Here is a 12035-nt window from a genome sequence, read left to right on the forward strand (position 1 = left end):
TATTGAGTCACTGAATTGGTTCACCAATCAAAACATCGAAGTGTATTGCTTTTGAAGTCAAAAGCTCAAAGGGTCAAAGGTCAAGGTCACATAAAATCATCAATTTTCATTCGATTGACTTGAAACCTGAAGAGGGTTTGCATCCTGGGTCACTGAGAATCTCATTGTTTTGAGGTCAAATGTCAAAGGTCATATAAAATCATCAATTGTCATCCAATTACCTTGAAATTTGAACATCATTTGCATATTGGGTGACAGACCTGGTTCACAAAAAAAAAAAAATCATAACAAATGATTTAGCCCTTCTGACATGTCAATGGTTTCCATGACAACAATTTCACCCCATTATAATCAAATGGACTTTTCGTGAATACGATTACCAGACCTTAATTTTTCAACACATCAAGTTGAAACTTACACACCTTATTTGCATATATATGTAAAATCTGGTCAAAATTAATGAAAGGTCAACGTCAAGGCCATCCAAAACATGCAAAACACCTAGTAGGCCGCAATTAGAAAAAATGTCTGCCAAATTTGAAAATGTAAAATAGGCCATAATCTGTTGGTCTGAGAGTGTTCATCACTTGCTACCGACTCGGGAAATAGATTTTGATGATTGTGAAGCATCGATCAGCTCTCGATGGGCCTCGATCGCAGCTTCCGCTTGCACGATCGCATCTCGGGAAGATATCCGCAGGCCAGGCACTTAGAACTGTTTCGATTTGCCGCAGAACACGGCGGAGCACCGCTTTTGCACTATTTCTAGAGATTTCCGCAATTCATCCACGCCGACAGCCAATCAGATCGTGAGTTAGAAGACGACGTTTCGGTTTCACTTTTCTATTAGTCTTTCTCATGCTTCTTCCAAATTTGGGCCGACAAGTAATTACATTTACCGCAATGTACACTGCATAATACATGTGGAAGGTAATACAGGAGGAAAAAAAATCGAAAGCATTCAATCAGAAGACATGGTACTTATTGGCTGCAATCATTCGTCAAGAAATCGTCTCTTTTGGATGTCGAAGGTCGACAATAAATCATTGTTGCCAAATCGGCAGAGCTGAGAACGGGCAAGTCTGAGCAACGTGCCGTAACATGAATCTGTACATTTTCAACTTAGCTCCGTGCATCATTTTCAAGGATTTCTTCACAATTGTTGGTGTGATCAGTGTGAAAATTCACCAACATCGTCGTCAGTCAGGTCTCTTTGCAAAATTTAGTCCATCAACCAATATAGGCCAACTACTTCTCCCTACCCACGGCTGGGGTATAGGAGGGTAGGTAGGACTGTCTGTGTCCGTTTCATAGATAGATCTCTGGCCTACTGGACATGAGTGGAGGAGGGGATCGTGGTGGCTTTGAGAAAGAAAAATTGAGCAATCGCTTCTGAAATTCGGGCAGTGTTCTAACTGCCGTCCCTATAAGGCAGGTCAGAAATGGGTTGTTTTTGCCATTTAAATGATCGAATTTAAAACATCTATCAATTTATTTGTTTCAATCCCTATTCCGGATGCTGCCACTACTGGCTACCGTTTGAGGTATTACGCTAGGTTTACAGACAACCAGTGTGTCAATCGAGCACAAAAGAGCTACTTGCGGCAAGCAGAGCTTACAGCATCTGAGCGTGAAGAGGGGCCTGTTCATGGACAACCATCTCCAGCAAAATGCTTATGCTCCCACACAGCAGCAGCCACTGATCAGACCAGATATGTAAATATACGACCACCTATTTGCATAATCTGTGGGAATTTGGAAAGATGGCTGTAGGTTTGAGGGAAGTGGCAATGGGATACATTGGCAGCATTAGAAACATTGATAGTGCTAAAGAAAATGAGTATTAGTAATTCCATACCTAAATCTGTCCCAAATATATACTTGTTGGGATTTTGAATTTCACTATCTTTTAATATTTTCTGAGCATTACGTACTTGAGTACTCTCAAGTCCCGAATTAGCGTGCGTGCGTGCACGCTTATTTTTTTTTTTTCGAAGTGAAAATCCCCCCGACACGGCCTCTATTCGGGTCTACACGCTTATTAAAAAAAATCGTTCTTGCCACCCTCAGGTCATATTTACACCGGCGAGCGTGTAGGGAGACAATGTTGTCCCGTCGAGAGATGTGTCGTCTTTCCTCCCAAAATTCCTTCATCTGCCACCGATCTCCGCCATGGGTCTGGGTACTGCACGGCGTCAATGCGGGTCCCGCCGGTCGATTCGTTCGGCTGCCTGAGTGTGGCGCCACTGACTCTCCCATACCGGAGAAGTACTGTACTTACATCGCGGTTTACTTGTATTTCAATCGTTTCGTGTCATTGAGACAAGATGGAAGAAGAGCCTGTCCTGACGGATATTGAAATGGAAGGAGGTGAATAATTAGACGAGGCATCTGCCGATGTCAGCGGTGGAAAGGGTGAAGAGATATCTGCCGATAGTAGTAGCACTGGAAAGGATGCATTCAGGGATCGTAAGCGACAGTACACCTTCGAAGAGAGAACTTTGTCATAAATTCAAAGCAGACTTCGACCGCGAGTACGCAGCAGGAAAGTTGATGTATGACAAAAAGAAGAAGAAATATGTACGGCCTCTCCCAAAGGAGGGGTGCATCTCCAGAGCTGTCCGTGAAAAAAAAATCCATCGTTGAAAAAGACGCCATCATCAGATCGTCGATTTAGAGCGGCTCGTCAAGTAGCGGGTCGTGCCTATCATCAGTTTGGAAAGAGCGAAACCGAGGTTGCATTATCCAAGAATTCGTTTGGAGCCCCTGGTGCTGGTAGGAAGCACAAAGCCCCAGAGGTCCGGCAGGCCGCATTCGAGTAGTTCATCGATGTCCGAGGAAGTCTGATAGGTTAGGCTTCCAAGGTTTGTCTTCAAAGGAAAGTTCCAGGAACTGTACGGGAAGTGGCCGAATGCACAACCTGAAAAGCCACAACAATTACTAACTTTTTTCCAACCATTGGATTCTGGACTGGATGAGAGAATATCGTGTAAGCCTTAAAAAGCCAAATAAACGTTTCAGCCTCTCACGCGACGAAAGAACCACAAGGACCATAGAGTTCTTGAAGAACATCTGGCGTGTACGAACATCAGTGAGGTACCATGAGATGAGGGTGTGGAACTGATGGATTGTGAGGGAGAGGAGTTGACTCAAGAAGAACTTATGCAAGAGGTGGAGTCCCCAGATTCAGATGAGAACGAAAGTCAGACAGACATTGTATCAATTCAAGAAGACCTCCCGTCTACCACCACTCTCTAACGCGAAGCTGCGGATGATGAAACAAAAAGCGGACCGTGCATTCCTTGATGACATCCAAGCTGCGATCGACAAACATTCGTCTTCCACATCCGAATTCTTCACTCCACAGTTCAGCAGATTCAAAGCAATCAAAGCAAACGCCCGAAGGAGGGCGAAGAAGCGCTTACAGATTGCCAAAGAAAAAGCGTAGAGTACAGTACGCATTTGAACAATAAAATCCATGTTCTATATTTGTCACATTTCTGGTTTTTCCACGCTGCCCTCTTATTCAGACTTTTTTTTGGGGGATTTTCCACCCTACACGCTTATTCGGGACTTGAAAGTATATTGTACTCCAGATTTTCGGGATTATTATTAGCTGCTATGCAGCATCCAGGTGGTCCAGACGAAGAGATGCTGTGCTAAATCAGAGATAAAGACTGCATTGCCATAGAAGTAAAGTATCATCATACTTGTTACCACCAATATACTCGCTTCCTGAAGTGTGACCTCTACTGAGGAGCAAATATTATGATCTTATTATGAGCTCCATCCAACATTTCCATAATCCACTCTTGCACACCAGAATCAGAGGACTGATCTGAATTGGAAAAATTCGAGTTTATTGCCGTCATTAACCAAACGTGTTCCAATCGGAATAAAATTTTGCTTACGTCTGGAACTTCATCTTCTTCCAGGAGCAAACACAAAGAACAGCGAGAGAAATTCCACCTAGGAACTTTACCACCGGAAGGAGTCGGACATCGATGTTGCTGGGTATCGAAGCTTTTGTCTTGGGCCTAAAGATGACGACCACAGTCTGCCTTCAATGAAGGACACCTCGTTTCAGCACTCTCTTGGCAAAACTAAAAGTCTGCCGTGCATCACCGCTCATTGAATCCTGTTATGAATATCCTATCCCCGAAAGGCCATGGCTGGATGATGCGAGATGCTACGTCATCAGTTATTTGGATGCTCAAAGATCCGGCTCCGGAGGAGATAGTGAAATCAATTCATCGTCGTTATTCACAAAGCACCTGCAAGAGTAAAAGATGTTGCTGCCTGGCCAACGGTGTCTCCCTGTTCTAAACTTTGCGTATGCTAACAGACCGATCCGGAATCGCCACAATATTGTCAAAAAAAAAATTCGATTTTGCAGGAAGAACTCAAGGCGGATGAAAATCCTGACAATGGGAGTGGCAGCGACAAGGACGATGATACTGATTAATGGTGCTCTTGATGTTGTACCCTCGTGACACCTCTACAGCTGTACTTTATTGTTCCTTTCAAGTGCAAGACGAATCAAAATATCCTGGTCCTTAATTTTAGGTATTTTCATAATTATGGTTTATTTATTTATTTATTTATAGCAGTCAATCCAATGCCTCAATTTAACTGCAATTTGTTTCGAAATTTATCAAAGATCAAAATGCTAATTCCAATTAATTTTAAAGAAAGTGCACGGCCTTCCTTCTTTTTTTTGAAAATATGGGATATTTCGATGCATCTTTGCAGTTTAACCGTTGTGTTGCATCGGTTACTCTGTTATATGAAGTTCTCTCCATGGATACGAGAAGGATAAGTAGTGTAATCATTGATATTTTTCTCACTTTTGTGTGTATTATGCTTTTGTATCGCAAAAGGGCTGGTTTCTCGAAATATCTTAAGAATGATCTCAAGACTTCATCTCAAGATGTCCATTTTGTCATTTATTTGTCTCACACGGATGATCAGTCAGCCTCTGATCCTTATATTGGCATTAGGCCTACATGTACAGTATTTGATGGGACCAGAAGGTTCGCTGACATCATTAAACACATTTTGTTCGAATTTTCCTTTGTCTGTCTACATGGAATAGGAACGCAACAGGACAACACTCGGCCCCTAGGATTCGTTGAACTGAGGTTTTGACTATCTGAGAAAGACTTTTGTTTGAGGTGTACGCGAGTGGCAACTGTACAGGTTTACCACCTGCGATATTTCCTTCCCATAAAGAAATATCGCTTGTCGGAGTGCATTTTAGGATTCAGCGCATCAAAATCTATAGGTATCACCAATTTCCATGTATGTCCCGAGTTGGTAGCATATTAGTCTTTTTTTTAGCCGTTTCCAGACCGATAGATTACGGCCTAAAATACTTGGTGGGTCAAATTTTCGAAATTGCCATTTTCAGAGCATCTATTGCTTATTTGGATTTCGCAAGTATCGTGTCATGCACATCATCTTTCTTGTTTGTTAATTGCCAGAATCCTTCGGATTTTGGCAATTATGTTGGTCGGTTGTGTGTGTGTCATTGTGTGTGTCTGTCTGTCTGTCTGTCTGTTTGTTTACCCTGTAGCAGCCACACCGTTTCAGCAATCATGACCAAACTGGGTACAGACGTCGGCCATGGTCCAACTTAGACACTTGTCGTTTTTGGTGAATGTAGGTGAAAGGTCAATGTCAAGGTCACCGAAAAACCAAAATTCTTATTTTCGCAATAACGTCCGCTAAAATGGTCGTATCGACTTCAAACCAAATCCAAAATGTGTATCTTCCAATTCTGCATCCAACCATATGTCTAATTGGGGGTGTCACACCAACACCCTTCTTAGCAGTCGGGGGTCGAATGTCAGGGGGGGGGTCAGGTCAAAACTTTAAAATTGCGATGAAAATGCCATTTCAAATCCGATTGACTCCCAAGTTATGATCATGACCAAACTAAGTGCTATAACTCATTAAACAGGAGCACTGTCGACTTATAAGAACCAAATTGATTTCCAGGTTTTTGTTCTTTCAGAGATCATGGAGATATGACAAAGTTATTCTGGCAATTCCTTGCTCAACGAGCAATTTCAATTGTTTGTTTGTATGTTTGTGAGTAGGATATCTGAAAACATTATGGATGAATTCGTAAAAAAAAAAGAAAAAATTTTACTTGGTGTACAGGTTGGTTGTGTGACAAGGACAAAAATGATTACATTTTGGAGAAGATACAGAACCAGACACTAGAATTTTAAAATGATTCTTCACCGTTGAGAAATAGAGCCAAAAACGATATGTAGTACGATAGCTCAAAAAAGTTGCCGATGGATTATGACAAAACTTGGTGCAGGAGTTGGGCAGGTGACAAGAAGTCGATAAGATTTTAGTTGAGGTCCTTATGCAGATACGGCCTATCAGTGGGATACAAAACAAACTGTTCAGCCTGCTAGAGGTGTACACTCTATCGAGTGCTGTTCGAGTTGCTATATGCAACCAGTTTCCTCAAAACACTTCTGGTCATTTCAGGACAACAATGGCGCTGCTCTCTGTTGTTGCTCAAAACCTCCCGTCTTGTGACTCAGATTCGCCTACGTCTTTGAGCATATTCCATATATCCGACATGATGTGGTTACAATCTAAAATAATGTGCCGAATTTAACATGCAGCAAGTGGTTCAGCGAATCAGGGTCAAATAACAGGACGGAAATGTGGTTCAGGTCCACATCTTGGCGATACCCCCATGGATATGTCATGTCTATCCAACATCTCCTTCATTAAAACTTGCTCTCCATCCACAGCATAATTTATCGCAGCTAAGAAAATCTTTTCCATCCATTGTGCTAAATCGTGTAGTTGAATATCCATTGTCATTGTGTTGAGTTATTGGAAGCTCCGATCTGACTCTCGAAGCCGATTCAAGCTATAATGTACGCAGGTTTGAATTGTCGTATGCTGCGCAAGAGAAACGATGGCTCCAACTATAAATCATTCAACATCACACAGTATTTGATTTGGTAAGAATGGAGAACGTAATCCTCTATTTGAGAAGATGGTTTGGAATTGGCAAGAGTCCATTGTATGTCTCTTTAATAAGAGTGACTAAAGATGATGTCACGCTTAATGAAAAGATTACGTTACTCCGAAAGTAGCTTTCAAAAATGATCAAGTTTCTGTTTCAGCCGCAAACACTCTATCAGAAAGTTCACAAGGAACATTCCTTGCATTTTACAAAACAGATACGTGTCTCAGTTATGTGGTAGTGAAAGAAGTGCTTGCTCCCACTGATGTAGCTTTGGCAGACATATTTTCAGAGAGCATGCGACACACCTGATAATCCACATGCATTCACACCCTTACGAAAGCCTGATCCCAACCGCATCCGTACATCGTTAGAGGTGCTTCGGGCAAGAAGCGGCAAAAACAGCAGAAGGGTCCGGTGTTGAGGTGCATGGTGGCACCAGGTTTCTTGCTTAGGAATTGCATCTGTTGCAACAGGAATAGATGGATGACAAATGAGAAGTACCTGCAGACGAACAAGGAAGAGAGATTAGATTGGAAGCATTTGAAATAATTTTTTTTTTATTGAAACAGAAGTTTGCAGAAAGCAGGAAGTCAAAAGGAAAGGGAACAAAACCCAAAGGGAAATGAAAGAGAACTGGTAAAGTTTAGATTGTAATCAATACTCAAAATATTTATTGTATTTATTGGTATTCCTATGTGCAAACCAACTTCCATTAACATCTAAACTGAGCAGGATGCATTCCAAGAGCAAAAGTGCAGGAAAGCAAGACTTGACAGGAACGTTTCAACCTCACTCCACCGGTGGTCCATTAAGAGCAAGAAGTACAACTCTTGGTGTCTAGTTGGTGTGAGCTTCCAAAACGAGCATCGCGTGTATCAATTCATCGAAGTATTAGGGTACTACACGAAAGTATAATCTTTTCAAATCCTTGATAAACATTATCTTAAAAGCGTTAAATGCACTTACACGTTAGTCACAAAATCATTGAAGAGAGCAGATCTTGGAATCCAAAACCCGATGCATGATGTCATAGCAATAAGCTTGGGATGTGGAGGAGGAGAAGAGGGATTGAATAGACAGATAAAAGACACAGACAGAAATATGTACAGATAATTGCTTGAAATTTTCATTTGAAACCACAACAACACTCGGTAGAGCACATACGTCTGCCAGGCTGAAGAGTTTACGTTTTGTATCCCACTGATGTTGGCCGGATCTGCATCCAGATCATTCGTCCTTGTTACACACCAAAATGTAATTGGCTTGTTCTTGTCACCTTCTAGCTCATCCACCAAGTTGTCATAATCCATCCACAACTTTTAGGAGGATCATGCTAAATATCGTTTTAGGGTCCTGTGTATCCCCTATGCGTCTTCTGTGTCCAACTTGTTTACCCCATGTATGCGTGTTTTGCCTCCTGTTTTTGTCTGTTAAGTCCTGATCCGTTCACTGCACTGGCTTTTCCATGAGCCTCGACTATGCACACAAAACAAAACAAAAAAAAAATCTCACAATGGTAAAGAATCACTTAAAATGTAAAGTTAAAAAATTAAAAATTCTCACATCCAGATCTGGATCTTCACCAAAATCGAACAAATTGGTGCTGGTCACACACCCAACCAGTCCACCAAGTTTTGTACGAATCCGTCCGTAACTTTTGAGCTATCATGTTACATATCATGTTTGTCCCTATCTCTCAATGGTGACATTTCATCCTTGTCAAACACCCAACCTGTCCACCAACTTTGTCTGAATCCATCCACAAATTTTTGAGAGATCCTGCTCACAGACAAACAAACAAACAAACAGACAGGTGTGAAATCAAAACCTCAGTCCACCTTTGGTGGTGGACGTAAAAAAAGCAATTCAACAGTCACATGGATAAAAAAAAACAAAAGTCTCAATGCAACAATTGGTTTTGAAAAGTTTTTTTTTAACCAAACGGTCTGACAAAATACTCATACATAATCAGATGTAAGTGCCAGTACAAATCTCAAAATTTGAGAGGATCATTTGAGAATGTTATGCAGTCGAAGTACACGAATAGAAAGACATAATCTGCATGTAAATAGTTCAAGCGGATACAGAGAGACCTGTTATATGCTGCCTACTTCCGTTTATGCAACGGTGCCCGCCTCACACGCGATGGGAAAGTTTCGGTTCCGGAAACTCCTTTCAGCGATCCGAAGGGAATTGATGAAAGGGCGAAATTTGCAGTTTCTGCCTCCTTTGTGTACGGATCAAAAGGTCAGCATAGATCAAAAGGTCAACAACTCAGCTGGAATTTCTAAAATCCTCAATTTTCATCCGATTGACTTGAAATTTGAAGAGGATTTCTATTTTATGTCAATGAACTCAACCAGCCACTTATTTTTGAGGTCAACATCGACTAAAAGGTCAACATAGGCCCAAGGTCATCAACTACGGCGGTATTTCTAAAATCTACAATTTTCATCCCATCGACTTGAAATTTGAAAAGGATTTAAATATCAGGTTACTGACTTCAACCACCTATTATTTTTGAGGTCAACATGGGCCGAATTTCTAAAATTATAAATTTTCATCCAATTGACTTGAAATTTGAAGAGGAGTTGTATATTTGGTCATTGAATTCAACCACCAATTATTTTTGAGGTCAAATTTGTTTTTGGAATGAAATGCGTTAAAACTTAGTGGTCATAATCAGGTGGGCATGTGGCTCACAGGTGTACATGGAAACATTCTACAAAGTTGGGATGGTTATCTCCAACTTGGAGTTGCCCCTGTCCCTTAGTGCTGCTCCAGTGTGTTTCTATTAATAATAATAATAATAATAATAATAATAATAATAATAATAATAATAATAATAAGTGCCAATAAAAAGACTACTTTTACATTGAACTCAGGTTCATTGAAGAGGTTGAAAATAAATAACCTGAAGGACAGACCTCAGCACTTTAAGGACATTGCAAGACAAAAGGCCAAATACAGTACATATGGACATGGTATGTGGGGTTTTGAACCTGCAGGGTTCCCAGCTTCACAAGCCATCGGTTCAGATGAGGATGTGAAACAGGGCAACCTGAATATGAAGTACAATAACGTTTCATTACTTTATCAACATCTTACCCCAGGTGTTGCACGGATTGCCAATTCCCGACCCCTCTGAGCACTGATAATAGCGGGAGCTGGAAGGGAGCAACATGCAGGATCAAAGAGAGAGATAAATGCAATGCCTGGAGCGACAAGCACATGCAAGGCAAGTGCGGTCACTGCCATGATCGAAAGGATTGAAAGCTGCACCATGTCCACCACGTCCAGTGCTGCGGAGGAAACAAATTGGATAAAAGCCACATGGAAAGTTAAACTTGTCGATGGATTAAAGGTAGCGGAGCACAAGAACTCCATTCTGGTGCAAGCAAGATTATTTTATCACAGAGTAAATCTTTTAAAAAGAGTATTGGGAATAGTAATGATCAGGTAACTGGTAACCTAAGCAAATTCTAAATTTGTGCCAAAACTTAAAGTAGCAGTGTACACAGCTCATGCAACCAACAGAGAGAGAGAGAGTGTGTGTGTGTGTGTGTGTGTGTGTGTGTGTGTGTGTGTGTGTGTGTGTGTGTGTGTGTGTGTGTGTGTGTGTGTGTGCGTGTGTGTGTGTGTGTGTGTGTGTGTGTGTGTGTGTTTCGTTGGTTGTTATTTCCATATGCAGCTTTCAGAAGGTGGAATGGAGTCCTCCCAGGTCTCAAGGTATCCACAAGTTTCTTCTTTATCATTCCAATTGCTCCATTTATCACTGTTACAATTTCCGCATTCTTTATCTTCCAAGACTTTTTCATTTCATTTTTGAGGTCTTGATATTTGGTCACTTTTTGATTACTGCATTGTTTCGGCCAAAATTGCTGCATACTGACCCCTCAATTAGCAATGCTTTCTTTTCCTTTCTTTGAACGCTATCTGATCGCAATGCTTTGTTTTCTATGTTCACACTCGATGGGATCATCATGTCATATGTGAGCATTATTTCCTTGTTTTGAGTGATTGCTTTTGGTTCATGTTTTTATGAGTTTTCTGGAACTGAGATTTCAAAGTTTATGCAGACACTGTTGTACCTTTGTGTGTCCAGCTGCTCTGACATGAGTTGTTGATTTTTTACATCCCGCTAGGAAGTGGATCATGCTTTGTTTCTACCTTGCAGAGTCTACACTTCTCTGATAAAAAAAAAAAATGGTAGAACTGAGTCAAAGCCATTCGTGTCGTGTTCTTGGTTTTGGGTATTTAAAGCGATTCATTTTCCATCCCAGTTGAGCTGACCTCTTAGCCATTCCAATGAGCCTTCTTTGTTTATGCCAAATCTGTCCAACTCTCTGTCGTTGCTCTTTCTTCCCTGCTCTTTTGTCGTTCACCCACTTGTCAGTGTATGCATGTTAGTATTTCGCTTTGTATTTTTCAGTCTTTTCTGCAGTCATTGGGGCTGTATTCATGTGACATCTTTTGCTCGCAAGTGTCTTTGGAATTTTTGGGTGAGGCAGGTTGGGGATACCTTCTCTGGCTTGTTGTCTTCATGTTTACGTACAAATTGGATTTGGTAGTCTGTTGCTATTTTCATGCCCTCAGTCAATCCTACTGTTGTCACTCTATGCACTTGGTTGAGTTCCATAAAGCCACTACCTCCTTCTTGTCTTGGCAGGTACATCCTCGGGATACACTGATTTTTGGAGAACATTTTGTGCATGGTGAAGTGTTTCCTCGTTTTGATATTTCACTTATTGTGGCCAGTTTATTATTAACCTCCGCTATCGAAGATGGACAGAGGTTACTGTTTTCACCCCTGTCTGTTTGTTAGTTTGTTTGTTTGTTTGTGAACAGTATTACGGAAAAACTGCTGGACGGATTTCGATGAAACTTGGTGGGGGGATTAGGTATGGTCCAAGGATCATGCCATTAGATTTTGGACTTGGTCCAAAGTCCAATATGGCCGCTATGGCGGCCATTTTGAAAAAATATTTGAATTTTAGTTTTGCATTTCTACATGTTTTAAGTGATTTCCAAC

At 41.2% G+C, this 12035-nt stretch overlaps 1 protein-coding gene across 4 annotated transcripts in view; it reads right to left on the reverse strand.

The window, feature by feature from the left end:
- The window catches only part of LOC147009771 (organic solute transporter subunit alpha-like), a 46309-nt gene that overhangs the window by 16611 nt on the left and 17663 nt on the right, over positions 1–12035 (reverse strand). For 3 of the 4 annotated variants that reach the window (XM_085860837.1, XM_085860838.1, XM_085860840.1), the window contains exons 3-5: positions 10112–10305; positions 7970–8043; positions 7367–7504 (exon numbers count right to left, since the gene is read on the reverse strand). In XM_085860837.1, coding sequence (XP_085716963.1) covers positions 7367–7504; positions 7970–8043; positions 10112–10305 — 406 coding nt within the window. The remainder of the gene's footprint in view (positions 1–7366; positions 7505–7969; positions 8044–10111; positions 10306–12035) is intronic. The other variant, XM_085860841.1, reaches the window with a different exon arrangement.

The sequence above is a fragment of the Eptatretus burgeri genome, chromosome 17, assembly GCF_056783735.1.
Source record: "Eptatretus burgeri isolate ZD-2024b chromosome 17, Ebu_testis_v1, whole genome shotgun sequence".
NCBI classification, from domain to species: Eukaryota; Metazoa; Chordata; class Myxini; order Myxiniformes; family Myxinidae; genus Eptatretus; species Eptatretus burgeri.